At 42.2% G+C, this 27,353-nt stretch overlaps 1 protein-coding gene across 5 annotated transcripts in view; it reads left to right on the top strand.

Annotated features, from left to right (window-relative positions):
• The window catches only part of LOC306987496 (NACHT, LRR and PYD domains-containing protein 3-like), a 74,677-nt gene that overhangs the window by 10,025 nt on the left and 37,299 nt on the right, over positions 1 to 27,353 (top strand). For 4 of the 5 annotated variants that reach the window (XM_079591825.1, XM_079591822.1, XM_079591823.1 and 1 more), the window contains exons 5-8: positions 5,845 to 5,961; positions 7,945 to 7,998; positions 8,078 to 9,871; positions 14,491 to 14,664. In XM_079591825.1, the coding sequence (XP_079447951.1) occupies positions 5,845 to 5,961; positions 7,945 to 7,998; positions 8,078 to 9,871; positions 14,491 to 14,664 (2,139 nt within the window). The remainder of the gene's footprint in view (positions 1 to 5,844; positions 5,962 to 7,944; positions 7,999 to 8,077; positions 9,872 to 14,490; positions 14,665 to 27,353) is intronic. The other variant, XM_079591824.1, reaches the window with a different exon arrangement.

Raw genomic sequence — 27,353 nt, 5'->3', positions numbered from 1 at the left:
ATTCCACACAAACCCATCACAACAGAAAGTCCATATATGAAGATAGTTGCATGTATACTTTCTTTGTTGTCATGGAGAAAAAGGATATAAAAAAAACGAGCTTATCTGGTCAGTCCAAGAAATGGCTTTGAGAATGGTGCAGGTGAATATAGGGGTTTGTTAAACAAGAAAGGAGCCAACAGTCCAGTTGATGATTTCCAATTCTAGCTTAAATCAGTCAAGGCTTTAGTTTAGGCTACGTTGCAATAACGGTGTCCTTGCAGCACCCGAACCTCAGTGCTATCAGGTAATTCAATTTATCCAATGATGATATTGTCATAACTCTGCAAAATCCCCACAAGAAACAGTACAGCATAGGATGGAAGATGTCTCAACCCAGTAGAATAAGACATATTAACATTGTTGATGAGGGATGTATGAGAAGTCCTTTTGGATGAGCTTAAAACAACAGTTTCTCAACCCGACTCTACACATAAGGTTAGCACAAGAGGAAGCCATGCTTCTCTCCAACCAAACATGCTCCAAAGGGGTTCGGCTCAAGATGGCGACGTGAGCGGTTGTGGTAATTTGAGCTGAGACAGAAACACAGGGTCCACTTAATTTGATAAGATATAAATCATATGGTTGCTTAGTATTGCTAGTTATGCATTTGTGAAGACACGTTCGGAGACTTTTTACAACAGGTTTGTGTATAAACGGTACTTTCTTAGCCACTTGGTCAACGGACACCGCGAAAGATGGAGGATTCTATGGAGATGGACACTGAATCTGCAAAAGAAAAAAGGTGAATCAATGATCTCCATTCTTATACTTGTAAAGTGGTTGAAGGAGGTACCTGTAATACAAGTCCCAATACTCCTGTGAAACGTCCACCAAAGAAAGCTAAGAATGAGGGAGGAAATGAACTTTCTTTGACTGAGATGGAAGAGAACATCATTTGCGTTCTGACGGCGAAAATCGACGAACGATCCGATCAAATTAACATGGCAGTCAAACAAAACACCCTACAAATTGAAGGACTTAAAAAATCACCCGACAACTGTTATCAAGACATTGCTGATTTAAAGAAGGAAAGTGCTTGTCTTAAAACACAGAGCGTGCAATCTCAAAAGAAGATTTACGAAATGGAGCAGAAATTAAACGATGCTGAGCGATATAACAGGCGATGGAACTTGCGTCTTTATGGAGCCCCTGAGAGATCAGAAGAAGACGTTAAAGCGGTTGTGAAAGAAATATGCAAAGAGATCCTACCAGAAACTGAATGCACCTTTGTGACAGGTGCCATCGATGTAGTCCACAGGATTGGCAAACCTCCACAGATGAAGAGCAACGTCACACCGCGACCAGTGATCATCAGGTTTCTTTCAAGGACGGCAAGAGACTTGGTATGGAGAAATGCCAAAGCAAATGAATATCTACAAAGAAAGCATCTCCGTTTTAAGGATCTCACTGCTGCAGACAAAGATGCACGCAACAAGTTATGGCCTCTTGTTGAAAAAGCACGCAAAGAAGGAAAGAGAGCGTATACTTTGTAGGTAACAAGGCTTACGTAGATAAGAAAGAGGTCCGAGTTACCTAATGTTTCAGTAACTGAAATGTAGTGTACTTGGAGCAAGTAACTTTTTGAGTAAGCAGTAGCCTATAGGCTGTATAGGTAACAAGTTATGTTAGAAATTGTAGGCTACCTATACAATGAAGGCTGTTTTTAAAAAAAAAAAACATGCTAAACCATCGTTTGTGTTCATATGCAACTAAGTATACAATTTGTATTTGTAGGTTATTAATTTTTCACGGTATTTTGCATAGCATTAAATAGAAGATATTTATGCAACAAATCGTCGTTTTGAAGACCCTAGTTCAATAATTAATTTTTTCAAAAAAGTCAAAGTTTAAACGTTGATGTCTATTTCAGTTTTTTTCGATTAATGCCTGAGGTTTACGTGATCTTTTGAAAAGGAAATCCTTATTTTTATATTGTAAAGAAAGGGGTGTCGATTTTTATTTTGTGCAAGAAACGCTTGCTTGTAAGGAAGATGAAAGGTTTTGGAGAAGTCAATGGGGAAATGACATATGGTTCTCACATTTCCACATCTCACATACATAGATCTGCAGGGGTCGCTATACCAAAAGGAGATTTCAGAGGTTAGGTTCTTAGCCACGAAATCCATAGTTTGGGAAGAATGGTAATATTGCATGTTAACATTGATCAAATTCATTACACTTGTGATGACCAGGTTCTGTTTTTGTCATATTTCTGTGTGTTTGGACTTTGTTTTATTTCATTCAGTTTCCTTGATTCTGCGTGTGATTATTGTATTCAGGTATCCCTAGTCATGTTAATTATTAGTTCCCTTGTTTCAGGTGTGTTTCCTTGTTAGTTCGTTTGGTCCCTCTCGTTGTTCTCATTTACCCCAGCTGCGTCTCGTTCCCTGATCCCCTCTGTGTATTTAAACCCTGTGTGCTCTTGTGTTCCTGGTCAGTTATTGTCTGAATATATGTACGTTCCTGTTCCGTGTTCTCCCGTTCTGAGTTATTAAAGTCTACTGCTGCATTTAGGTTCGACTACCGCCTTTGCTTCCACGCAATTCATGACATAATAACTGACCACACAACGGATCTAGCAGGTAGTTCCCAGGACCCCGTGATGCATCCAGCAGAGATCATGGGTATCCGTCAGGGGAATCGACCCATCGAGGACTACGTGACGGACTTTCTGAAACTGGCTCATAATCATCCTCTGAATGATTTATGTTTGTCATTATTTTTCCGTGGAGGACTGTCTGAGCCCCTCTACTCGTCAATGCCCATGCCTGATCCTTCCGGGACTCTGATTCAGTATATCGAGTGGGCTCTTTCTATGAGCGGTTCGTCGTTTGCAGTGGGCTTAGCGGAGGAGGTACAAGTGCTTCACGTGGGCTACATTCAACCAGTGCTTCTCACGTACTCGGCCGAACCTACGCCGCGAGAGGCTCCCACCGAATCAGCGCTTCACGTCAGCCCAGCCGAACCCGCGCTTCATGTCTGCCCAGTCGATGAGCCCGCACTTCTCTTCAGCCCTGTCGGGTCCGCGCTCGACGAACCTGAGCTTCACGTCAGCCTCGACGAACCTGAGCTTCACGTCAGCCTCGACGAACCTGAGCTTCACGTCAGCCTCGACGAACCTGAGCTTCACGTCAGCCTCGACGAACCTGAGCTTCACGTCAGCCTCGACGAACCTGAGCTTCACGTCAGCCTCGACGAACCTGAGCTTCACGTCAGCCTCGACGAACCTGAGCTTCACGTCAGCCTCGACGAGTCAAGTGAGTCAAGTGCCGAATCAAGTGAGTCAAGTGCCGAATCAAGTGAGAATCAAGTGAGTCAAGTGCCGAATCAAGTGAGTCAAGTGCCGAATCAAGTGAGTCAAGTGCCGAATCAAGTGAGTCAAGTGCGTCCAGAACAGAACCCGCTCGACCTGATCCGGCGTGGCCGCCCGCTCGACCTGATCCGCCGTGGCCGCCCGCTCGACCTGATCCGCCGTGGCCGCCCGCTCGACCTGATCCGCCGTGGCCGCCCGCTCGACCTGATCCGCCGTGGCCGCCCGCTCGACCTGATCCGCCGTGGCCGCCCGCTCGACCTGATCCGCCGTGGCCGCCCGCTCGACCTGATCCGCCGTGGCCGCCCGCTCGACCTGATCCGCCGTGGCCGCCCGCTCGACCTGATCCGCCGTGGCCGCCCGCTCGACCTGATCCGCCGTGGCCGCCCGCTCGACCTGATCCGCCGTGGCCGCCCGCTTGACCTGATCCGCCGTGGCCGCCCGCTCGACCTGATCCGCCGTGGCCGCCCGCTCGACCTGATCCGCCGTGGCCGCCCGCTCGACCTGATCCGCCGTGGCCGCCCGCTCGACCTGATCCGCCGTGGCCGCCCGCTCGACCTGATCCGCCGTGGCCGCCCGCTCGACCTGATCCGCCGTGGCCGCCCGCTTGACCTGATCCGCCGTGGCCACCCGCTCGACCTGATCCGCCGTGGCCGCCCGCTCGACCTGATCCGCCGTGGCCGCCCGCTCGACCTGATCCGCCGTGGCCGCCCGCTCGACCTGATCCGCCGTGGCCGCCCGCTCGACCTGATCCGCCGTGGCCGCCCGCTCGACCTGATCCGCCGTGGCCGCCCGCTCGACCTGATCCGCCGTGGTCACCGGCTTCGAAGCCTGTCTGGGACTCCAGGACGCCCGCCCCCCTCCCCCCTGTGGTCAGAGAGTAGATCTGTGTGTCGTCTGCATAGCTGTGGTCAGAGAGTAGATCTGTGTGTCGTCTGCATACCTGTGGTCAGAGAGTAGATCTGTGTGTCGTCTGCATACCTGTGGTCAGAGAGTAGATCTGTGTGTCGTCTGCATAGCTGTGGTCAGAGAGTAGATCTGTGTGTCGTCTGCATAGCTGTGGAAAAACAATTTGGTTCTTTCTCATTATTTGGCTCATTGGAAGCATGTACAGGTTGAATAGGAGTGGCGCAAGAATTGAGCCTTGAGGGACTCCACATGTCATGGATGTCCACTCAGACTTATGGTCTCCTATACTCACATAATAACCCCTCGCTTCTAAGTATGACCTGAACCATTTTAGGACTATCCCAGAAATCCCCACCCAGTTTTCCAGCCTGTCAAGAAGTATGTTGTGATCGACAGTGTTAAATGCAGCACTGAGGTCGAGTAGTACCAGCACTGATGTTTTGCCTGTATCTGTATTTAAGCGAATATCGTTAATTATCTTTATGAGCGCTGTCTCTGTGCTGTGATGCGATCGGAAACCAGATTGAAAATGGTCAAAGTATCCATTCGAGCTTAAGAATTTGTTCAGCTGATTGGAGACAAATTTTTCAATGATTTTACCTATGAAAGGAAGATTTGAGATGGGTCTGTAATTGCTCAATATGTTGCTATCCAGATTGCTCTTTTTCAGGAGGGGCTTGACAACTGCAGTTTTAAGGGAACTTTATAAATAGTTTTTTAAATTCCTTTATATTTTTAATGGAAACAGATAGGCCTTATTGTACATTATTGAACATTATTTGAACATATTATCATGCGCTAAGCAATCCTCGCTGTAGTAAAAACATTTAAAAAAAAAACATGCCTCAGGAAAAGTGTTCAAAAGCATTGCATCCACTACGGAGCTTCACAAGCTTGCACTCAGTGACAGGACAATCTCATCTCACGGAATGATAATATCAAAACAGAAACTCTCAGTAGCAGTGTTCATTTCGACCCGGAGTTGGACAAAAATGCCTATAGAGTCAGAGAATATATGCTGTATGGAGATAGAACATGTATAGTATACTTTAGTTTAATTACGTTATAATGTATTTGTCATCTGCTTTTATTCACTATTAATACAGTGGGCGGGGTTTGTGCAAAAGTACGTCACATTGCTCCGAATATGAGAGCGGCTTGTTCTGAGACTTATGATTTATGGGGCACTGTAAGATGCTCTTTCAGATGATCTGATTATTAGCATTACTTTATTTACTCTATCTGACCATTTTTGTTTTCAGTTATTAGTTATTTTATTGTTATGACATACATTTTTACGTATGTTTTGCCATTGCATTTAAAAAAAAAACCAAGATAACTTAGAGAAAAAAAATACTGTATATATAAAATTACTGTATAGAATGAAATTACAACTTGTGGACACTTTTCAGTAATTAAATGGTTATTTGGGTTTTAATTTTCATTTGTAGGTCAGTTTTCTAAAAGTTGTCTAAAATTGACAAAATATGCTTTCATGTGTTCTTTATAATATTAATGAACAAAAAATAAACTAAATGAGTGTTCTCTATCATCTCTGTTCTTTTGTCTCTATTCTATTGAAGTCAGTTTAAGGGTGACAGATCAATCTCACCAGAGCCCAGCTGTGTGTCCATGAAGAGTGACGCGTCTATGGGAGAGCCAGTAACATTTGAGGGAAAACACACATCAACTAATCTGAGGTACAACATTTCATAGATAGATAGATAGATAGATAGATAGATAGATAGATAGATAGATAGATAGATCTTCCTCTTTGCATGTCATGGCATTGCTACAGGTCTATCAGGTCAAGGCACTCATGGACATGCACAAGAGTAGCCTAGACCGTGCGCTCATAAGCGATGTCCACCTTGGTGGTTCAGAAAGCGCCATTGTTGGCTCAGCCTGGTTGATATGGTGGATGCGGATAAGGTTCCCCTGCTTGCTTTGGCCTCCATCAAGAGGGTAGGGGACCTGCACGCATTTTCGGTCGACGAATTGTGCCTAGAGTTCGGGCTGGCTAACTCTCACGTTTACCTGAGACCCCGGCCTGGATATGTGTCCAAGGTTCCTACCACTCCCTTCAGGGACCAGGTGGTGAACCTGCAAGCGCTGCACCCGGAGGAGGCAGACCCAGACCTGGCTTTTCTCTGTCCCGTCCGTTCCTTACGGTTATATGTGGACAGAACGCAAAGCCTCAGGACCTCAGACCAGCTCTTCGTCTCTTCCGGAGGCCAGCAGAAGGGAAAGGCTGTCTCCAAGCAGAGGTTAACACCGTAAGCCCCGCTCGAAGTTTGCGCCATTCCCCTCTTATGGACTGGATACTAGCCGAACCCTGTTCAGTTCCTCCACACCCCTTCGACATTGTACATGGCGGAGCATCTGATGCTAGGCCTACCACTCGTATGCACTGTGGAGCTTGTGCTAGGCCAAGTCGCTGACTGGTTGAGTCTCCCCCTGTTATAAGCTGGAGCCACCTCAGTGACATTACATATGTTGTACTGCCCGGTAACGCCCAGTCCATATGTGTATCCTCCACATGTTACCTCCATGCGGGCAGGATGTTGTTTCCGTAGCGTCCTTCCTTACATCGAAAGGGCACGCTTTACCAGTGTTATCCAAGTCTAACTGAGTGGGACTTCCCTGGTGACTTTCCCCTAAGCCCTATCCCTCCTCCACCTCAAAAGTGCGGGGGGATCAGGAAGCTTTGTCTAGGCACTGGAAGGTGGCAGCACTAGTGACGTTTAAATTGGGATCCCAATTAGTCGACACGTCGACTACGTCGAACGTGACCGACTGAAAAAGAATGTCTCGTTACATATGTAACCCTCGTTCCCTGAAGGAGGGAACTGAGACGTAGTCCCATCGCCATTATTGGTGAACCACCACTGACTACGGGCTCCGCTTGGCTCCTCGAAAAATAACAACTGGTGCGTGCATCCACTTCCCTTTTATACCCGCGAGTGTGTGATGCAAATCTGGCACGCCAATGTGCATTGGCTCGTTTTAACATTACTCTAAGATGACAGGCTCTGTAAGCGTAATCCTAATTAGTCAACGCGTCGACTGGGTTACATACGTAACCGAGACAACCGTTCTTCACACAATCCTTTTCAAATAAAAGTATTAGCTGTATGCAAAGTGACCCACATTTGGTTTTTGATCACTGACAATGGGTTAAATTCAACAATCTACACACAGAGCCGATTAAAAAATATTAAGAAAAGAAAAGAAAAGGTATCATGAGAAAAGTCTGTTAGGAACCAAAATCTGAAAGGATTTTGAGATATATTTAATGTGTTTTGAGTTACAGACATGCAAACTTAAAAAAAAAAAAAAAAGCAAAACATGAAAGGTGCTTTAGAGTCCCATTCTTCAATGGTCACCATTGGCATATAATGAAACAAGGATTGATGAAGTCAAATTTGACTAATAGAAGATCTACCTACAGTATCAATGCGTTGCTTTGACCCCCCTCTACAAAATAATAAATTACTCCGCCAAAATATTAAATGCCATGGATTAATATTTATTTTCTTCTTCATTTATGAATTTCTTTCACCAGAAAAATAACTCAAAATGAACATGTTTGTCCAGGGTCCTCTGGTTGAGGCAAATTAATGTCTCTGTTTTCTCAACTCTGTTGTATTCTCTGTGTTCTGTCCATCTTTGTCTACAATTAGTGAAGAGGACACTCGTGGAACATTTAGGGAAAGACAAATGTCATCTAATCTGAGGTACAACATTTATGTCATAAAGATATTTTACTATCACTTTTACTACTTCATGTTGTTTTCTAATAATTTATTCTTTCAGTTGTGATTCTAAACCGGTCCAAAGCACATGTAAATCAGATCTGCTGAAGAAGTTTCAGTGTCTGTATGAAGGAACAGCAAAGCAGGGAAACCCAACACTCCTGAATGAGATCTACACAGATCTCTACATCACAGAGACTGAAAGTGGAGAGATCAATAATGAGCATGAGGTGAGACAGATCGAGACACAATCCAGGAGAGCAGCAACAGAGGACACACCGATCAAATGCAATGACATCTTTAGACCTTTACCTGGACAAGACAAACCCATCAGAACTGTGCTGACAAAGGGAGTCGCTGGCATTGGGAAAACAGTCTCTGTGCAGAAGTTCATTGTGGACTGGGCTGAAGGGAAAGAGAATCAGGACGTCCAGCTCATATTTCCACTTCCTTTCAGAGAGATCAACTTGATGAAGGACAAAACACTCAGTCTTTCAGATCTTCTTCATGTCTTTTTCCCTGAAACAAAAGAAATGGAAATATCCAGTGATGAATATAAAGTGTTGTTCATCTTTGATGGTCTGGATGAGTGTCGTCTGTCTCTGAACTTTAAGAGCAAAGTGAAACTGTGTGATATATCTGAGTCAGCCTCAGTGGACGAGCTGCTGATGAACCTCATTGAGGGGAATCTGCTTCCCTCGTCTCTCATCTGGATCACCTCCAGACCAGCAGCAGTGGATCTCGTCCCCGCTGAGTGTGTCCATCGAGTGACAGAGGTACGAGGCTTCAATGACCCACAGAAGGAGGAATACTTCAGGAAGAGAATCAGTGATCAGAGTCTGGCCAACACAATCATCACACACCTGAAGTCCTCGAGGAGCCTCCACATCATGTGCCACATCCCCGTGTTCTGCTGGATCTCAGCCACTGTTCTAGAGGAGATGTTGAGTGAAGAGAGAGGAGAGATTCCCAAGACTCTCACTCAGATGTACACACACTTCCTGATCATTCAGACCAACATCAGACATGAGAAGGACTATGAGAAGAAGAGAGTGAAAGATGAAGACATGATTCTCAAACTGGGGAAACTGGCTTTCCAGCAGCTTGTGAAAGGCAACATGATCTTCTATGAGGAAGACCTGAGCGAGTGTGGCATTGATGTGACAGAAGCATCAGTGTACTCAGGATTGTGCACTCAGATCTTCAGAGAGGAGTTGGGCTTGTGTCAGGGGAAAGTCTTCTGCTTTGTTCATCTGAGCATCCAGGAACATCTAGCAGCTCTATATGCACACATTTACTTTACATATAAGAACAGAAATGTGTTTGACAAAACCAAAAAAGGTTTCTTTTCTAAAATCTTAAACCAGAAGAAATATCACTCATTATCAGATCTGCATCATAGAGCTGTGGATGAGGCTTTACAGAGCAAGAATGGACATCTGGACCTTTTCCTGCGTTTCCTTCTGGGTTTCTCATTGGAGTCCAATCACACTCTCTTACGAGAACTACTGACACAGACTGGAAGCTGCTCCTACAACAAAGAGGGAACAGTTCAGCTCATCAAACAGAAGATCAGGAAGAATCGCTCTCCGGAGAGATCCATCAATCTGTTCCACTGTCTGAATGAACTGGGTGATGATTCTCTGATGCAGGAGATCCAACGTTATCTGAAATCTGGAAGAATAGGAGAAGCCAAACTCTCCTCTTCACAGTGGTCAGCTCTGGTTTATGTGTTGCTGACATCAGAGCAGAAGATGGATGTGTTTGAGCTAAAACAGTTTATTGGAGCCAATAATACAGCAGATGAAGTTCTTCAGAAGCTGCTGCCTGTGGTTAAAGAATCCAGATCACTTCAGTAAGTCTGACAACAATCATTACACTGATAAAACATGATCATATTTATGAGTTTAGCATGTGCTTTCTTCCAAAGCAATACTGCAAAATTAGAAATGAATATACTGTATATCTTAGGTAACCTATTACAATAACAGTACATGAATAATCATGTACTAATACCTGAATTAATAGTTACTTCAACATGAACTCATGATTAGTGAAGATATGAACTAATAATAAACCAATGTAGAGCTATCCTTAACTACGACAGGAGTCATAAGGATTCATACATGAATAACAGAAGCATTAACTACATGTTAGTACATGTTTGATAATTAATGCATTAATTAACATATACGGGTAAACTAAACCAATCACGCTCCGTAAGAAAGAATAAGAAATATTTCGACTTTGAAATAAATTGAAACAATTTATTATTGTCATAATTTAAACTAATGACATCAGCAGCTTCACCAGAAACATTACTGAAATCTGTTTTGTGATAATCTCCAGTTTCTAAGGAATCGGTTCCCAAAAAACAGCTTTAGTCAAGTCACCTTATTTATATAGCGCTTTTTACAACACAGATTGTTACAATGGAGCTTTACAGAGATAACAGGAAAATATAACAGCAAATATAGTTTTATTGTACAGCAGATCTAGAATAAAGTCATTGTCCAGTTTAAGTAAGTTCAGCATTGATTCATTTCCATTGTAAAAATCATTAATTATCTGGAGAAAACAGTGATGTCATCGGACAGCTCAGTTCAGTTCTCATACAATGTTGTCAAAGCAGACAGATCAAAAATATTAAGAATAATAAGTGATCTTAATATAATTTCCCCGGATATTAAACAGGAAACATGACAATAAGGTTAAGGGAACCGTTGCTGTGATCAGTTCACTCTCCATCCAGACACAGCCGTGATGAAACTGTTCCTCCATTCTCCACTTCTAGAAAAGCCACACAACATCACTTCACTGCGCAGAATACTAGTTACTAGTGCATGTGTATTTGATTAGTAAGTTTATGATAAATCATGAACTGAATTTGGTAAGTAGTTACCAGTGAATTAATTATGATGTGCCGTCTCAAGTAAACTCGTGACAATAATGCATTAACAATCCTCCAGAATAAGCTTTCTAATTAACATCTAGAACTGACACAAATGTAGATATTATCCGGCTGATGGATTACCCCCCTGCGTATAGCGGATCATTGAAGCGGCCGCTAATGATGCATCTATGTATTATCTCTACAAGCGAAAACTGAGGATAGCGCGGATATTACATCATTAAAAGGCGACAATGACCAGGGACGAGCCATTATTAAAAACTGGAATTTCTCTTGATTTACAAATCCTTGGGAACTTTTGGGATAATGTAAGTACACAACTGCATGAAATATATCACACTGTGAAAGTGTTTTTTTGAATATTTTATTACAAAAATCTTAAATATTGTACATTTAACTGAAACGTAATAGTGAAATAAATGAAATTAAATGATCGTAAAATGAAAACAGTGTAAGGACTTGCTAACCAATGTTAGTCGGCAGCATTTGTGTTTTAGCATTCTTTATTTAAATAGGCTTACAGTAGGTTGTTATGATTAGCATAATTTTCTTTAATAAATAATGAAAACATTTCAACATTAAACATTGCAATAGAAATGTAACATCAATGAGTGTTTGCATGAGAGTAAGACGTTAAGATCGTGCTCTTCGACAGTTCAGACGATAGTTCTGTGGTCAACTACAGCAGTGGCGTGCACACCTCCTCAGGGCCGCAAGGAACAAAAAGGGCACGAAAAAAAAAGAGAAAAAAGAGAAGAGTTCTTTGTTTTTTTGTTTTTTTATCTCTTCTCTCCTTGGCATCTATGAAAGACGTTGATACAATTAGAATGCATTACGCATTAAACTAAATATTATTTACTTTACCAAACAAAACAGTGAGAATCAAGAAGGTAATTAATTCATGTTTAGTTTTGTTTATGTTGTAAATTGTTGTATAATTATTGATTTTTCATATTTTGGTGCCCCCTCAGCGCGTGATGCACGTGGTGGGAGCGACGGCGCAGACAGGCGGTATAAGCTGCTGTTTAAATGTGTTATTTTGGAATAAAATATTAAGTGACATTTTTGTCACTTGTAATGAAGCTTGCTTATTAGTGAAATTATTAATATCATGGAATGGTAATTATTGACTTTAGTCTGGAGTTATGGCTCTCAATATCGCAATATATATCGTTGGGGAAAAAAATATTGCAATGTAATTTTTTTCCAATATCGTTCAGCCCTAATGTACAGTATGTATTATATGCATGGAAGCTTGGTTAGTTCATGTTAGTTAATACATTAATAATAAACAAATGAACCGTATTGTAAAGTGTTACAATGAAATCAAAGATATAAATTCCTTATAAATTTAGAGTTGGACTTAAGATTTAATTTCACTAGATGTATTTCCCCAAGCTAATAACACTTGCTATGGCCTATAGCCTACAAACATAGATATATAATAGTTTACTGTTGTACAAATAATAGTCTATATGTGTGTGTATACTGTAGTGACTATAACTTGTATATGATCGTTTTGTTTAAACAACATTAACCACATTTTCTATCTTTATTTAATAATACAATTATTACTTTATAACATGCCGTTTCAACACCACCAAATATTAGGTTGTGTCATTATTGTACAGCTCTTGTTTTGATTGTTGATGTTTGTTGTAGGCTTAATTGGAAATGACCAGTTGTAGTCAGGGGCGGTTTCTTCATTAGGGCGATTGTGCGACGCACCACCAAAGTGTGAAAGGGACGGACTTGTTCAATCCCATTCACATTAACCGCAGAGTTACGCTAGCCGTCACTGTTGTTCTGCCGCTGGATATAGTCCAATCAGCGTCCAGTCACGGTCTGTGGAGCACCGCCTCTTATTGGGCGATTTCACTCTGGCCGAGATTAATCCCCCTGAGTGTTCCCATAGACTTCCATACAAAGATTTTTTTTCTTCGAACTGCAGGCACTGCAATGCATTCTCTATGGGTTCCGGGAGAGCTTGCACTAACGTGCTTTCGTCATCATACGTAACCTTCACTTGTGCAGCGATTGGTGGGAACAAATACACCTCTATTAATACTCTTTAAACTGAAGTGACACCCAATATATTTATCGGTGCATAACTTTAATTTTACGGACATATTCTCCATTTGTAAATGTTCGAAAATCACGCAAATATTTTTCTGTCAGGAGTGGACGGGCCGTCTGAAAGCTAAACTTACATGTACATGAACGAGCGCCACCGCGTGCATGCGCGCCACACAGACGGAGCAATAGAATAGGAGCGCTATAGTTCTGACTAAAATATACATATATATTTGCTAAATATATTTGTTTTTTAATATTTGTTGTTGTTGTTGGTGAACATAAATTATATATGTAGAATATCAAACCTACAAGTGTATTTTTATGAAAGCAGTTATGTTTTTATTTATTTTCATTCAAGTTTAGTGAATTTAACTAGGCCTACTTTAAAAACCTTTATTTTGTTTTTAGATTGTAATGTTAGAATGTGATGTGATTTGGTTATTCATATGTTTGTTTTCATATATTGTTTTTTTACCTACCTTATGGCATGCTTTAAATGCTGAATTTTCCATGTTAAGCAATAATGATACATTATTATCATTGTTAAATTGTTATTTTACAATTAGCCTACATTCAGCCCTGTTAGTTCAGTTTGTTTGCACCCCTTTTTAGCACCAGCGCCACTGGTTGTAGTATTTCATCCTTACCGTAAATTGACATTAGCCTCACTTACGTTTCAAAATACAGCAATTGCTGCTGTTTTGCAAAATGTCCGTTTGCGCACCTGACGGTCATTTCACGAACGACTTTAAAATGCGACTGTTTTTTTTTTGTTTTTTTTGCCACGGCTGTAATAGGCATTCTGATTAACTACCAACTGTACATGCAAACATGTATTTTAATTATTAATTTGGTTTACCAAAGCAGTCAACATTTATTAGATTAAAATGCCCCATACTGTAGTTCCGGGAAGAAAAGTAGCTGTAACTAAACTCAAATGAACAATACAAATCAGAAAATGGTGTAGATCAAATTAAAGTTATTAGCGGTAGTTATTAGTCTATTTTTTTCACATTTGATTAGACTGGTCTACAAATTAAAGACTAAATAATCATGTGCCATTTCAATTATTTGTCACAAAGCTGCAGATGGCAGATAAGGATATTACATTTTAAATTATGACAGTATTAAATCACATTTAATTTAATTCAAATTCAGAGTACTTATTTATTCTTACAGAGCCTGTTGGTTTAGTTTACCCCTATATGTTAATTAATGCATTAATTATCAAACATGTAGGCTACTAACATATAGTTAATGCTTCTGTTATTCATGTATGAATCCTTATGACTCCTGTCATAGTTAAGGATAGCTCTACATTGGTTTATTATTAGTTCATATCTTCGCTAATCATGAGTTCATGTTGAAGTAACTATTAATTCAGGTATTAGTACATGATTATTGATGTACTGTTATTGTAACGGGTTACCTTCTTATATCAGTGTTTCCTGAACTGAGAGACTGAAGAGTGTCATTGTTCTCTACAGGTTGAGGGATTGTGGTGTTACAGAAGAAGGTTGTGTTGCTCTGACTTCAGCTCTGAGATCAAACCCCTCACACCTGAGACAACTGAATCTGACATGGAATAAAGTAGGAGATTCTGGAGTCAAGCAGCTCTCTGATCTACTGCAGGATCCTCACTGTAAACTGGAGATACTGGGGTAAGATTGTATAAAATATCCCAACATAGTCCTCTATTTTAATGGTTTTTAAAGATTGCCATTCAAAAAAAAAAAAAACTGTTATAGTGATCTGACGAAGGGGAACTGGAATTTCTCTTGATTTACAAATCATTGGTAACTTTTGGGATAAGTACACAACTGCATGAAATATATCACACTGTGAAAGTGTTTTTTTGAATATTTTATTACAAAAATCTTAAATATTGTACATTTAACTGAAACATAATAGTGAAATAAATGAAATTAAATGATCGTAAAATGAAAACAGTGTCAGGACTTGCTAACCAATGTTAGTCGGCAGCATTTGTGCTTTAGCATTCTTTATTTAAATAGGCTTACAGTAGGTTGTTATGATTAGCATGATTTTCTTTAATAAATAATGAAAACATTTCAACATTAAACATTGCAATAGAAATGTAACATCAATGAGTGTTTGCATGAGAGTAAGACGTTAAGATCATGCTCTTCGACAGCGTTCAGACGATAGTTCTGTGGTCAACTACAGCAGTGGCGTGCACACACCTCCTCAGGGGCGCAAGGAACAAAAAGGCACTAAAAAAAGAGAAAAAAGAGAAGTTCCTTGTTTTTTTTGTTTTTTTTTATCTCTTCTCTCCTTGGCATTCTATGAAAGACGTTGATACAATTAGAATGCATTACACATCAAACGAAAATAGGGAAATTATGATAATATCACAAAATATTATTTACTTTACCAAACAAAACAGTGAGAATCAAGAAGGTAATTAATTCATGTTTAGTTTTGTTGATGTTGTAAATTGTATGTACAGTAGGGCTGAACTATATTCTTTTTTAACATCGACATCGCGATGTGCGAGTGAGCGATAGTCACATCGCCGGAACATGCGATGTGAAGGGTAGTAGCACAGTAGCACCAGCGGGAGATATTACATGTGCTTCACGAGGCACGCGCGCCGCGGTCTCTTGCTCTCTCTCTCCCTCTCTGCCGTGCACGCGCTGCGCGGTTTGGAGCACAGTCTCTGTCTCGCGGGCGCGCTCGCTCTAGATTCCGGAGATTTTAACTAATTCGCAGGCATCAGCCGCTATCAATATGCGGGAGACTCCCGGAACTTCCGGGAGACTTGGGATGTCTGTATTTCTATACTGAAATAATATCGGCATTATAATTATTGATTTTTCATATTTTGGTGCCCCCTCAGCGCGTGATGCACGTGGTGGGAGCGACGGCGCAGACAGGCGGTATAAGCTGCTGTTTAAATGTGTTATTTTGGAATAAAATATTAAGTGACATTTTTGTCACTTGTAATGAAGCTTGCTTATTAGTGAAATTATTAATATCGTGGAATGGTAATTATTGACTTTAGCCTGGAGTTATGGCTCTCAATATCGCAATATATATCGTTGGGGAAAAAAATATCGCAATGTATTTTTTTTCCAATATCGTTCAGCCCTAATGTACAGTATGTATTATATGCATGGAAGCTTGGTTAGTTCATGTTAGTTAATACATTAATAATAAACAAATGAACCTTATTGTAAAGTGTTACAATGAAATCAAAGATATAAATTCTTTATAAATTTAGAGTTGGACTTAAGATTTAATTTCACTAGATGTATTTCCCCAAGCTAATAACACTTGCTATGGCCTTGTTGTAAAGTTTTTCTTTCATCGAAGCAGAGACCAGTGAGACAGTTGGGATCGCGTTCAGAAGTTATTTATTGAACACGGCTTACAATGGAGAAAACCGGTCTGGCAGGAATCTCTTGCTGGCATTGCAGGAATCTCAAAATTCATCTGAAATCAGTCTACTAAACTTTATCAGTTTATATACTATTGCAGTGGAAAAACTAAATTAAACATTTAATAAATTTGTTATCCTTCAGTCCCCCGTTTGAGAGTTCTTAAAAACTCTCACATAATATACAAATTTAAACACTTAAAAGTTCATTCTTGTAACTGGTGTAAATTACAGGCACATAGCTTATTCTGTGTAGTTCTTCTGTAATTGCATGCGGACACAGAAACAAACATGCAATTAGGGTTCGTGAACCTTTCAGTCATCTGGTGGAATTTTGCTGAAAGATCAAGAATGTCTTGTTGGATTTTGTTCTTGATCATGTTCGATGGATGACTGAAGGTTCCACTGTTGACATACGGAACGTATGTGTCCAGTACTCTGCGTTGTGTATTTTTTCTTTTTCTTTGTGATAGTTGGCTCAGCAGTGGATCGAGTCGTTTTCTGGAAGGTTTGTGGCTTCATACACAGGTGAGGAGGTCGGTGCATAAGGGTCTCGGGACAGTCATCCAGTGGTATCTGCACAGAGGGAAAACAAAAAACAAAAGAGAAACGGCAACAGAGCAGTATTTGTTGTAAAGACTGCAAAACATTAGGGTTGTATCCTCTGTTCAATCTGAGTCTGCTATTTTTTTCTTTTTCTTTTTTTTCTTTCCCTAATTCATAATTCATGAGACACCTAACGAAACAGTGAGGTGATGATGGACTAGTGGAGGGGGAGGGCCTATAAGGTAGTTTCTTCACCGCAAGGGTTGGCCCCCGAAAGCCTGTTGCTTCCGGTTCTTCCCTGGGCTCCTCACTGTTCCATGTGTCCTATCCTGTCCCTGTAGCTGGAGGAACAAATTTACATTGTGACACATGAGTCCAAGTTTTTCTTCCCTGACACAATACTGTAGCTGCTGTAATCAACATCACTCGATGTGGTCTGTACCACTTAGGTTCTAACGGCTTGTTTCTTGAGCTGAACCATCAACAAAACAACTATTTTCAAACTAAATTTTTTATGGGAGTTTCTTTTACTTCCCTCGTAGGTGTGTATGTAAACGTAACACAATTGTGAGTCATTTCTCCTTCATCCTCTAACACAACTTCAGTCATTGCAGACATCATACATGAGGATGGGTTCGTAACTGGTGCACGCTGTAATACAATATTCGGAGCTGTGAGGGTCGTTAACCAATTTCTTTTTCTTGATTCATTAGTACCTGCATGAGGGCTTTTTACATTTACAGTCTGACCTAACACCATTACTGATGAAGCCTGTGCTGTAACATAACATTTTAGGCTGTGAGTTTACTTAATCAGTGTCCCCCAAAGGAAAACTGAGACAGTCACTTTCCTTTTGTGCTTTTAAACAAAAACAAGTCTTTCATCTTTGTTGTAAGTTACTGGGGAAATTAAGCACTCACAGCCCAAATGGCTAACACCTCAACAAGTTGCCCCACGAGTTTAATGACGAGGGTAGGGGCTGCTTCAGAGTAGCAAACAGACTGAGTAAAAGCTGAGCAATATTGGTTACGTCTCTAAAATTATTTTTGTTTTTTCTACATTCTTTCCCAAAATGTCCATGCTTGCCACAGTAAGAACAAGTGGCTTCTCTAGGACTTTTACGTTTCTTTGGCTTCTCTGAGTTGAACTTAACAGTAACTGCTGCAATTCTTACTCTCTCTCTGACATCAGAGTCTCTTTCCCAAGTGACTAAACTGTCCAGGTTGTCTTCCAGGGTTCTACTGGACCATGTTAATTCTAAGTAAGGCAATGCATTTTTGTGTTCTGACAGAAGACCCTGAAACCATGTGCGAACTAGGGGACCATTATCACCTAGCACCTTCTCTGGCGTGTCTGCAATTCCGCTGTAAGCTGCAGCGGACTGACAGAACCTTTCTGTGTACTCACAAACAGATTCACCCTTCTTCTGTACACAATTAGTGAGCTTTGACCAGTCCATGTGTGGTCCAACAATGTTCTTTAGAATTTTCAAGACACCTTCTCTCAACTCATCTTTACTGGCATGTAGCAGTTCAGAAGTAACAGCAGATTCAAAACTGTTGAATTCAGATTCAGTTAAAATTTGTGACATCAACTGTGTGACTTCTGTTACCGCCATGTCATATAGACGCATTTTGCTGATCAATGCCCTTCTAAATTCAGAAAAATTTGTGCGTGCTGGAGGTAAGCTCTGAGATATTCTCTCTATATCTTTAGGAGCTAACGTTGAAATGACTGCTTGTGGCTGCAGTACGGAGGTTGCAGATGGAACTGTGTCAACCCCTTTTACCTGAGGCTTTTGTCTAGCTACGCACACTTCAACTGCATTTACATCTGCATTGACATTGTCCTCTATACTATCAAAAGACTGTAGATCAGGATAGCTTTCATCTGACTGTTGGTCTTCTGAGTCACATTTGGTTGAGGCCGTGTTATGGCCCACCTTGTCTGTGAGACAGGACATTCGAGTATGCAATTGTTTGTTCTGTTCTTTTAACTTATCAATACAACGAGCTTGTTCTTGTACAATGGATAAGCTAAACTCTCTGTGACATAATATAATACCTTTCACATTTTTCTTCCTGATACATGCACCCAACACTTTCTTGCAATCTTCAATTGACCATACTTTGTCTGCATCAATGCCAAATTTCTTTGTTAAATTCAATCTGACTGGCTCAGTCACGATGGAGTCCATGTGCTCTGATAACAAAGACTTGAATTCACTATCTGTCCATAAAGGGGTAGTCAGTCTAGTACTTTTCCTAAACATTGTGAATTTCTATGTCACCACACAAACAAACACTAAACTTCTCTCTACTGTCTTACAAACAGAGGGTACAATCTTATTAGCACATGACGCTAATCTTCTCTAGCATACAAAGGACAGGCCTTCTCTAGCAAGAGGATACACACAAATCTTAACATGTAACTGTTAAATCTTCCCTGCCTAGCAGAGGATAAACCAAAATATCAGCACATAATGCTAACCTTCTCTGTGAAACAAAGGATAAACAAAATAACTAGCAATTTATGCTAATCTTCCCTGCCTGAACAGAGGATACCAAAATATTATAAAATGAATCGTCTCTAGCAAACGTAGAGGGTAACAAAATATTAGCACGTAATGCTATTCTTCCCTGCCTGAAAACAGAGGATAACTTTCATCTCTAAAAGACAACTTTAGAGGATAAACTTAGTTAACCAAACCCTGCAGCTGTTTTTTATTGAGTTTCCTTTTTCTCCATCCGGGTCACGGCACCATCTGTTGTAAAGTTCCCTTTCAAGGGAACTCGAGCTGCGTTGAGACGCGGTGGGAACGCCTTGCGTGATTGCGTCGTGAAGCACATCTAAAATCAGTCCAATGGAAACGGGAGACGTCATGGGCGGGTGACGTCACCGACCAGGAAGCTATAAAGCACTCCCGCGATCAGAGAACACTAGCTTTGTTGCCTTCAGCAAGCGCTCTCTGTCTGTCCATGTCTATTTATTGTTGTCTGTCTCAGTATCTAGATATATATTATGAAGAAACAAGAATTCAAAACGTTGTGTTGTTCCCTACCCTCGTGTTATCTCGGTTGGGGACGCGCATCAGCTTTGCGTTGCTTGTTTGGGAGTAGAGCATACCCAGTCAGTTCTCGAGGGGGCTGACTGAGTTGCGAGAGGTTGTCTGTTAATCACCTCGCTCCCGCCGGGCGTTCTTCGAGGAGGACGATTCGGTGCGCGCTTCCCGAGGCGCGAGTCCCGCTGCTGCCGAGGCACAACGGCGACGCGCATCTTGGGGAGCGCAAATGGATCTAACAGCGAGGTTTGAGACGGACGCGCCCTATCTCTGCCTTCACGTGTTAAATCCAGTGGCTTAACTCGGGGAGAAGCACGCGCTGCGTTTTCTTTTCCCCGCGATGAGACTCTCGTGCTGCGATCTCCAGTTCCGAGGAATTGGTGATCGTTAGTGTTTAAAAACAATATATGTGTATAGCCTATCTATATATATATATATATATATATATATGAATAAAGCAGATGTGTGTGAGTTTTCAATGAATAAATAAGTAAGTCAGCTCATAACTCTGTTGTATAAAGAGGAGCTTATAAAAGGAGGTTTTATTTTGTGCTGATTGCCAAGTTAAATGTTTTCTGGCCAACTGAACATTATGAGGGTGAGAATATAATTAAATCTCTATATCTCAGCCTCCTCGTCGGGGATTGCCGTTTTTTCCTATCTCTACACTGAGGAGTTGAGATCGTGGAATAAACCGGTTTCTATTTTATGTGTTTATCCCCAAAACTTCTACTAAAGTAATGTTTTGAGTATTAAATGTCATAGTATGACAGTGCCTCGGGTTAAAGAGACGCTTACTAGCTATCTCTTTCCCGAGTCGGCGTCATCATTTCCCCGACGTTATCCACCAGCCATCATAAATAATAGATAAATATTATTAGGCAGCATTGGTGGGTAAACTATATAAGGACATGGATGTATGTGAGGGGCGACTCTCTGAGGAGGGTCGCAGCGCTGCCAGTTCGGTTGTTTTCCTGCTGGTGGCCACGGAGTGATATATATACAGTGCTATGCATAAGTTTAGACACCCATGCTAAAGTTGACTAAAAAGAGGAATAAAAAATCATATTTTGGAAATTAAACTTAATGCCTTAATTTAAAAAAATAGGAAAAATCCAACCTTTAAGGACACCAATTTTCTTTGTGAATGAACAATGTATCGTAAATAAATAAATGTTCTTCCTTAAAATACAGGGTGCATAAGTTTGGACACCCCTATGTTAAATTCCCATAGAGGCAGGCAGATTTTTATTTTTAAAGGCCAGTTACTTCATGGATCCAGGATACTTTGCATCCTGATAAAGTTCCCTTGGCCTTTGGAATTAAAATATCCCCACATCATCACACACACTTCACCATACCTGGAGATTGGCATGGAGTACTTTCCATAAGATCATCTCTCAATGCAAATCAAACCAGCTGTTAGGCTAACTGAAATAAAACCATGCCAATCTCTAGGTATGGTGAAGGCTATGTGATGATGTGGGGCTATTTTAATCCCAGAGGCCAAGGGAACTTTATCAGGATGCAGAGTATCCTGGATTCATGAAGTAACTTGCCTTTAAAAATAAAAATCTGCCTGCCTCTATGGGAATTTAACATAGGGGTGTCCAAACTTATGCACCCTGTATTTTAAGGAAGAACATTTATTTATTCACGATACATTATTCATTCACAAAGAAAATTGGTGTCCTTAAAGGTTGGATTTTTCCTATTTTTTTAAATTAAGGCATTAAGTTTAATTTCCAAAATATGATTTTTTATTCCTCTTTTTAGTCAACTTTAGCATGGGTGTCTAAACTTATGCATAGCACTGTATATATATATATATATATATATATATATATATATATATAAGTTTTTCTGATGTAAAGAAAAATAAAGGAAAAAATAAAATAATAATAATATATATATGTCTGTTCTCTGAACGCTTCGCTTTCAACAAAATGAAGATATATTCTATCCAGCGGCGTTCCAGAGGTGTCTTCCTCACCGATCTAATGTTCCTGAGACTGCTGGGCGGGAGCAGTCTCAGCCTACTAAAGCTCCTCGCAGCTTAAAGTGCTGCAAATTAGAGCGTCGCCATTCGGGCTCATCCACAATCGAGAGGGACCTGGGTGGCGGTCGCTGTCTAGCCAGTTAGAGATATGCAAGATCTGAGAACTGTTTTATCTCTAATATAGCTTGGAAGAAGAAGCCCTGACGCTGAGGCTGCAGGCTTCTGAGGGTGGTCCCCTCCGGGGTAGGGACGGTTTTGAGAAATTGTTTCTCCTCGGCGCCCTCTGGGGTGCGACTCTCTGAGGAGGGTCGCAACGCTGCTAGTTCGGTTCTCCTGCCGGTTCACCGTTTCAGGACACCGAGGTGTCAGCGTCCCCAAACGATCCTCCGAGGAGGGTCGTAGAGCAGTCAGTTCGGTTTCCCGGCCGGTTCGCCGTTTCAGGGCACCGAGGTGCCTGCTCTTTCCAACGATCCTCCTCCGAGGGTCGTTGGAGCTAAGATAGTTAGAGGTAGGCAAGATCTGAGGACTGTCGTTATCTCTAATGAAACTTAGAAGAGAAGTCCTGACGCTGAGGCTATCAGGCTTCTGAGGGTTCCTCCGGGGCAGGAACGGTTTTGAGAAATCGTTTCTCCCCGGCGCCCTCTGGGGTGCGACTCTCTGAGGAGGGTCGCAGCGCTGCCAGTTCGGTTGTTCCCTGCCGGTCCTCCGTTCAGGGCACCGAGGTGTCAGCGTCCCCAAACGATCCTCCGAGGAGGGTCGTAGAGCAGTCAGTTCGGTTTCCCTGCCGGTTCGCCGTTTCAGGGCACCGAGGTGCCTGCTCTTTCCAACGATCCTCCGAGGAGGGTCGTTGGAGCTAAGATAGTTAGAGGTAGGCAAGATCTGAGGACTGTCGTTATCTCTAATAAAACTTAGACAAGAAGTCCTGACGCTGAGGCTATCAGGCTTCTGAAGGTTCCTCCGGGGCAGGGACGGTTTTGAGAAATCGCTTCTCCTCGGCGACCTCTGGGGTGCGACTCTTTGAGGAGGGTCGCAGCGCTGCCAGTTCGGTTGTTCCCTGCCGGTCCTCCGTTCAGGGCACCGAGGTGTCAGCGTCCCCAAACGATCCTCCGAGGAGGGTCGTAGAACGGTCAGTTCGGTTGTTCCCTGCCGGTTCGCCGCTTCAGGGCACTGAAGTGACTGTTCAACCAAATCCAGAGGCCAGTCTCGAGAGACTGGTGCCCTTAGCAGAATTTCTGGCAGCGTGGAAACTACTGCCACATATTTCTCAGTGGGTCCTGCACACTATAGAAAAGGGTTCAGAATTCAGTACCGCCCAGATTTCTAGGGGTCCTCCCCACAGTGGTGGACCTCGAGTAGGCTCTGGTTATGGAGCAGGAAGTGCTGACACTTTTGCAAAAAGGAGCTATAGAAGGGGTTCCTCCTCCCAGCAGACAGTCAGGGTTTTACAGCCGCTTCTTCATTGTTCCGAATGAGGATGAGGGGTTGCGTCCTATTCTAGACCTGCGTCAATTAAACGGCAGGTTTCAGAATCTCATGTTCATAGTATGCTTACGCTAATATGATTGTGTCACAGATTCAGCCCGAGGACTGGTCTGTCACAATAGACGTGAAGGACGCTTATCTATCCATCCTTATCACAGGAGGTTCCTGAGGTTTGCTTTCGGGGGCGAAGCATACCAATATCGGGTTCTTCCGTTCGGCCTAGGTTTATCACCCCACACCTTTACAATATGCGTGGATGCAGCTCTGGCTCCTCTGAGACTCCAGCGCATTTGCGTATTATACTATCGACGATTGGTTGATCCTAGCTCAATTTGAGCAGATAGCAGTTCGGCATCGAGATGTCGTTCTGTCTCATTTAAGATGTTGGGGTTGCGACTCAACGCCAAGAAGAGTGTGCTCCTCCCAGCTCAGAGGACCACTTTTCCAGGTGTTATAAATGATTCGCCGTAAATGGGGTAAAACTAGGCCAGTCACTCACTGTGGAACAGTTTCAGACTGTTGGGTCTTGTGGCAGCTGCGTCCAACGTAATTACTTTTGGCCTTCTGTACATGAGACCCCTGCAGTGGTGGCTCAGGACCAAGGGGTTTTCTCCGAGGGGAAATCCGTTTTCGCATGATCAAGGTCACGCGGCTATGCCTACGTGCCTCGGTCATGTGAAAGAACCTTGGTTTCTCGCCCAGGCCCAGTGTTGGGGGCTTCTTGTTGACGCTTATGCTATCGACGGATGCTTCCCTCACAAGTGGGGGGTGATCATGAGTGGTCACTCGGCGAAGGGTCTTTGGCAGAACCATCTCCTTTTGGCACATAATTGGCTAGAAGTGATGGCGGTATTCCGAGAATCTCAATACTTCCTGTCAGAACCGAGAGGTCACCATGTGCCTGTCCTTCCGGACAACACACTGATGGTCTCGTATATCAGAGCAGATATCCTGTTGAGGCAGGGGCTGAGGAATGGAGACTTCACCCCGAGGTGGTGGAGCTTCTTTGGGAGAACTTCGGTTAAAACTTTGCCTTTGTGGTTATCCCTGACGCATCCAGCTCCGCTTGGACTGGATGCGATGTATTAGGTGTGGTCGAGGCTACACCTGTACGCATTTCCCGATATCTCTGCTCCCGGGAGTTACCCTCATCTGGAGTCATGGATACTGTGGGCTCGGCCTCTGAGGGGGCCCAGCTCATAGATTCAGGTCTCTCGACTGAGGTCGTGGAGACCTTACTCCAGTCTAGAGCTCCCTCCATGAGAAGACTGAAAATTGAAATGTAAACTGTTCTCTGCCTGGTGTGCAGAACACCTTCTGAATCTTGCTATCTGCCCTATGGTACAGTACTTGATTTCTGCAATGTATGTTTCTTTGCTGGGTTATCTCTGAGGAGAGATCCTTATTTCATCTTCTCCGTGGTACATGAGGCTGAGGCCTGCACGTACTTGGATTTGCACCTGGTATGGTGGTAGTCTTTCTTCACCCCAGGCCGGGTTGTATTCCTAGGTCCCTACTCAATTTGCGGGTCATTTGTGCTGCAGGCCTTCTGTCCTCCACCTTAATCAGGAAAAGCTAAAGACAGATATTGAGCAAGCGAGTAGTTGAGGTTATCTCACTTGCTTATGTAGCGGCTGGACAGCCTTCACCTTTGGCTGTCCGGGCCCACTCTACTAGGAATATGGCTTTAAATTCAGGAGTTTCTCTCCACGACATCTGTAATGCGGCAGGATGTCCTTACCGCATACAGTTGTCTATTTTTTATGACTTGGACCTAGACTCCACTCCAGGGTCTAGGGGGCTTGTTTCTAGTGTGCGCATGGTCTTCATACAGTACAGGCATTTGTCATATGGCGTCGTGGGTATAGGGTTCCCACCGCGTCTCAACGCAGCTCGAGTTCCCTTGAAAGGGAACGTCTCAGGTTACGTATGTAACCCTGGTTCCCTGAGAGGGAACGAGACGCTGCGTTGCTTTGCCATACTCCCTGCATACCTGTGATCATATTGCTTCAGGCTTTTTCAAAGCTAGTGTTCTCTGATCGCGGGAGTGCTTTATAGCTTCCTGGTCGGTGACGTCACCCGCCCATGACGTCTCCCGTTTCCATTGGACTGATTTTAGATGTGCTTCACGACGCAATCACGCAAGGCGTTCCCACCGCGTCTCAACGCAGCGTCTCGTTCCCTCTCAGGGAACCAGGGTTACATACGTAACCTGAGACGTTTTTCTTTCATCGAAGCAGAGACCAGTGAGACAGTTGGGATCGCGTTCAGAAGTTGTTATTTATTGAACACGGCTGCGGGTTCCAAAATCAGTCTAACTCTAATACAGTATTGCATTGTAGTTATATACATTCCCAGGGGGAGGGATTACATAGAGGTGGAGATTCTAAACAAAGCATGTAAATGAAGCCTACCTGAGTCACATCTCTTACAGAGATTTCCTGATCTCATCAGCATAACAGTGATTCAGAGCTAATGCTAATCCAATCAGCCGGACTAATCAACGACTGGGCCAGGGGCTCCAAGAGCCATTTGGGCTCCAAAGGCCATTAGGAAAACAAAAGGTGAGAGTCTCAGTGATTCTGTTCATTTAACTTACAATGGAGAAAACCGGTCTGGCAGGAATCTCTTGCTGGCATTGCAGGAATCTCAATATTAATCTGAAATCAGTCTACTAAACTTTATCAGTTTATATACTATTGCAGTGGAAAAACTAAATTAAACATTTAATAAATTTGTTATCCTTCAGCCTATAGCCTACAAACAGATATATAATAGTTTACTGTTGTACAAATAATAGTCTATATGTGTGTGTATACTGTAGACTATAACTTGTATATGATCGTTTTGTTTAAACAACATTAACCACATTTTCTTTTTTTAATAATACAATTAATACTTTATAACATGCCGTTTCAACACCACCAAATATTAGGTTGTTTCATTATTGTACAGCTCTTGTTTTGATTGTTGATGTTTGTTGTAGGCTTAATTGGAAATAACCATAGTTGTAGTCAGGGGCGGTTTCTTCATTAGGGCGATTGTGCGACGCACCACCAAAGTGTGAAAGGGACGGACTTGTTCAATCCCTCACATTAACCACAGAGTTACGCTAGCCGTCACTGTTGTTCTGCCGCTGGATATAGTCCAATCAGCGTCCAGTCACGGTCTGTGGAGCACCGCCTCTTTTTGGGCGATTTCACTCTGGCCGAGATTAATCCCCCTGAGTGTTCCCATAGACTTCCATACAAAGATTTATTTTCTTCGAACTTCAGGCACTGCAATGCATTCTCTATGGGTTCCGGGAGAGCTTGCACTAACGTGCTTTCGTCATCATACGTAACCTTCACTTGTGCAGCGATTGGTGGGAACAAATACACCTCTATTAATACTCTTTAAACTGAAGTGACACCCAATATATTTATCGGTGCATAACTTTCATTTTACGGACATATTCTCCATTTGTAAATGTTAGAAAACCAAGCAAATATTTTTCTGTCAGGAGTGGACGGGCCGTCTGAAAGCTAAACTTACATGTACATGAACGAGCGCTACCGCGTGCATGCGCGCCACACAGACAGAGCAATAGAATAGGAGCGCTATAGTTCTGACTAAAATATACATATATATTTGCTAAATATATTTGTTTTTTAATATTTGTTGTTGTTGTTGGTGAACATAAATTATATATGTAGAATATCAAACCTACAAGTGTATTTTTATGATAGCAGTTATGTTTTTATTTATTTTCATTTTAAAGGGACACTAAGTAACTTTTTAGGTATTTTATTATCTAAAATCAATATTTTTATTCATAAATATGTCCTCAATGGTGTACAAATACATCGGCCAATTATCTGAC

The sequence above is a fragment of the Phoxinus phoxinus genome (genome assembly GCF_949152265.1).
Source record: "Phoxinus phoxinus genome assembly, chromosome: 19".
NCBI classification, from domain to species: domain Eukaryota; kingdom Metazoa; phylum Chordata; class Actinopteri; order Cypriniformes; family Leuciscidae; genus Phoxinus; species Phoxinus phoxinus.
This window is presented reverse-complemented; position numbering and strand designations above follow the sequence as displayed.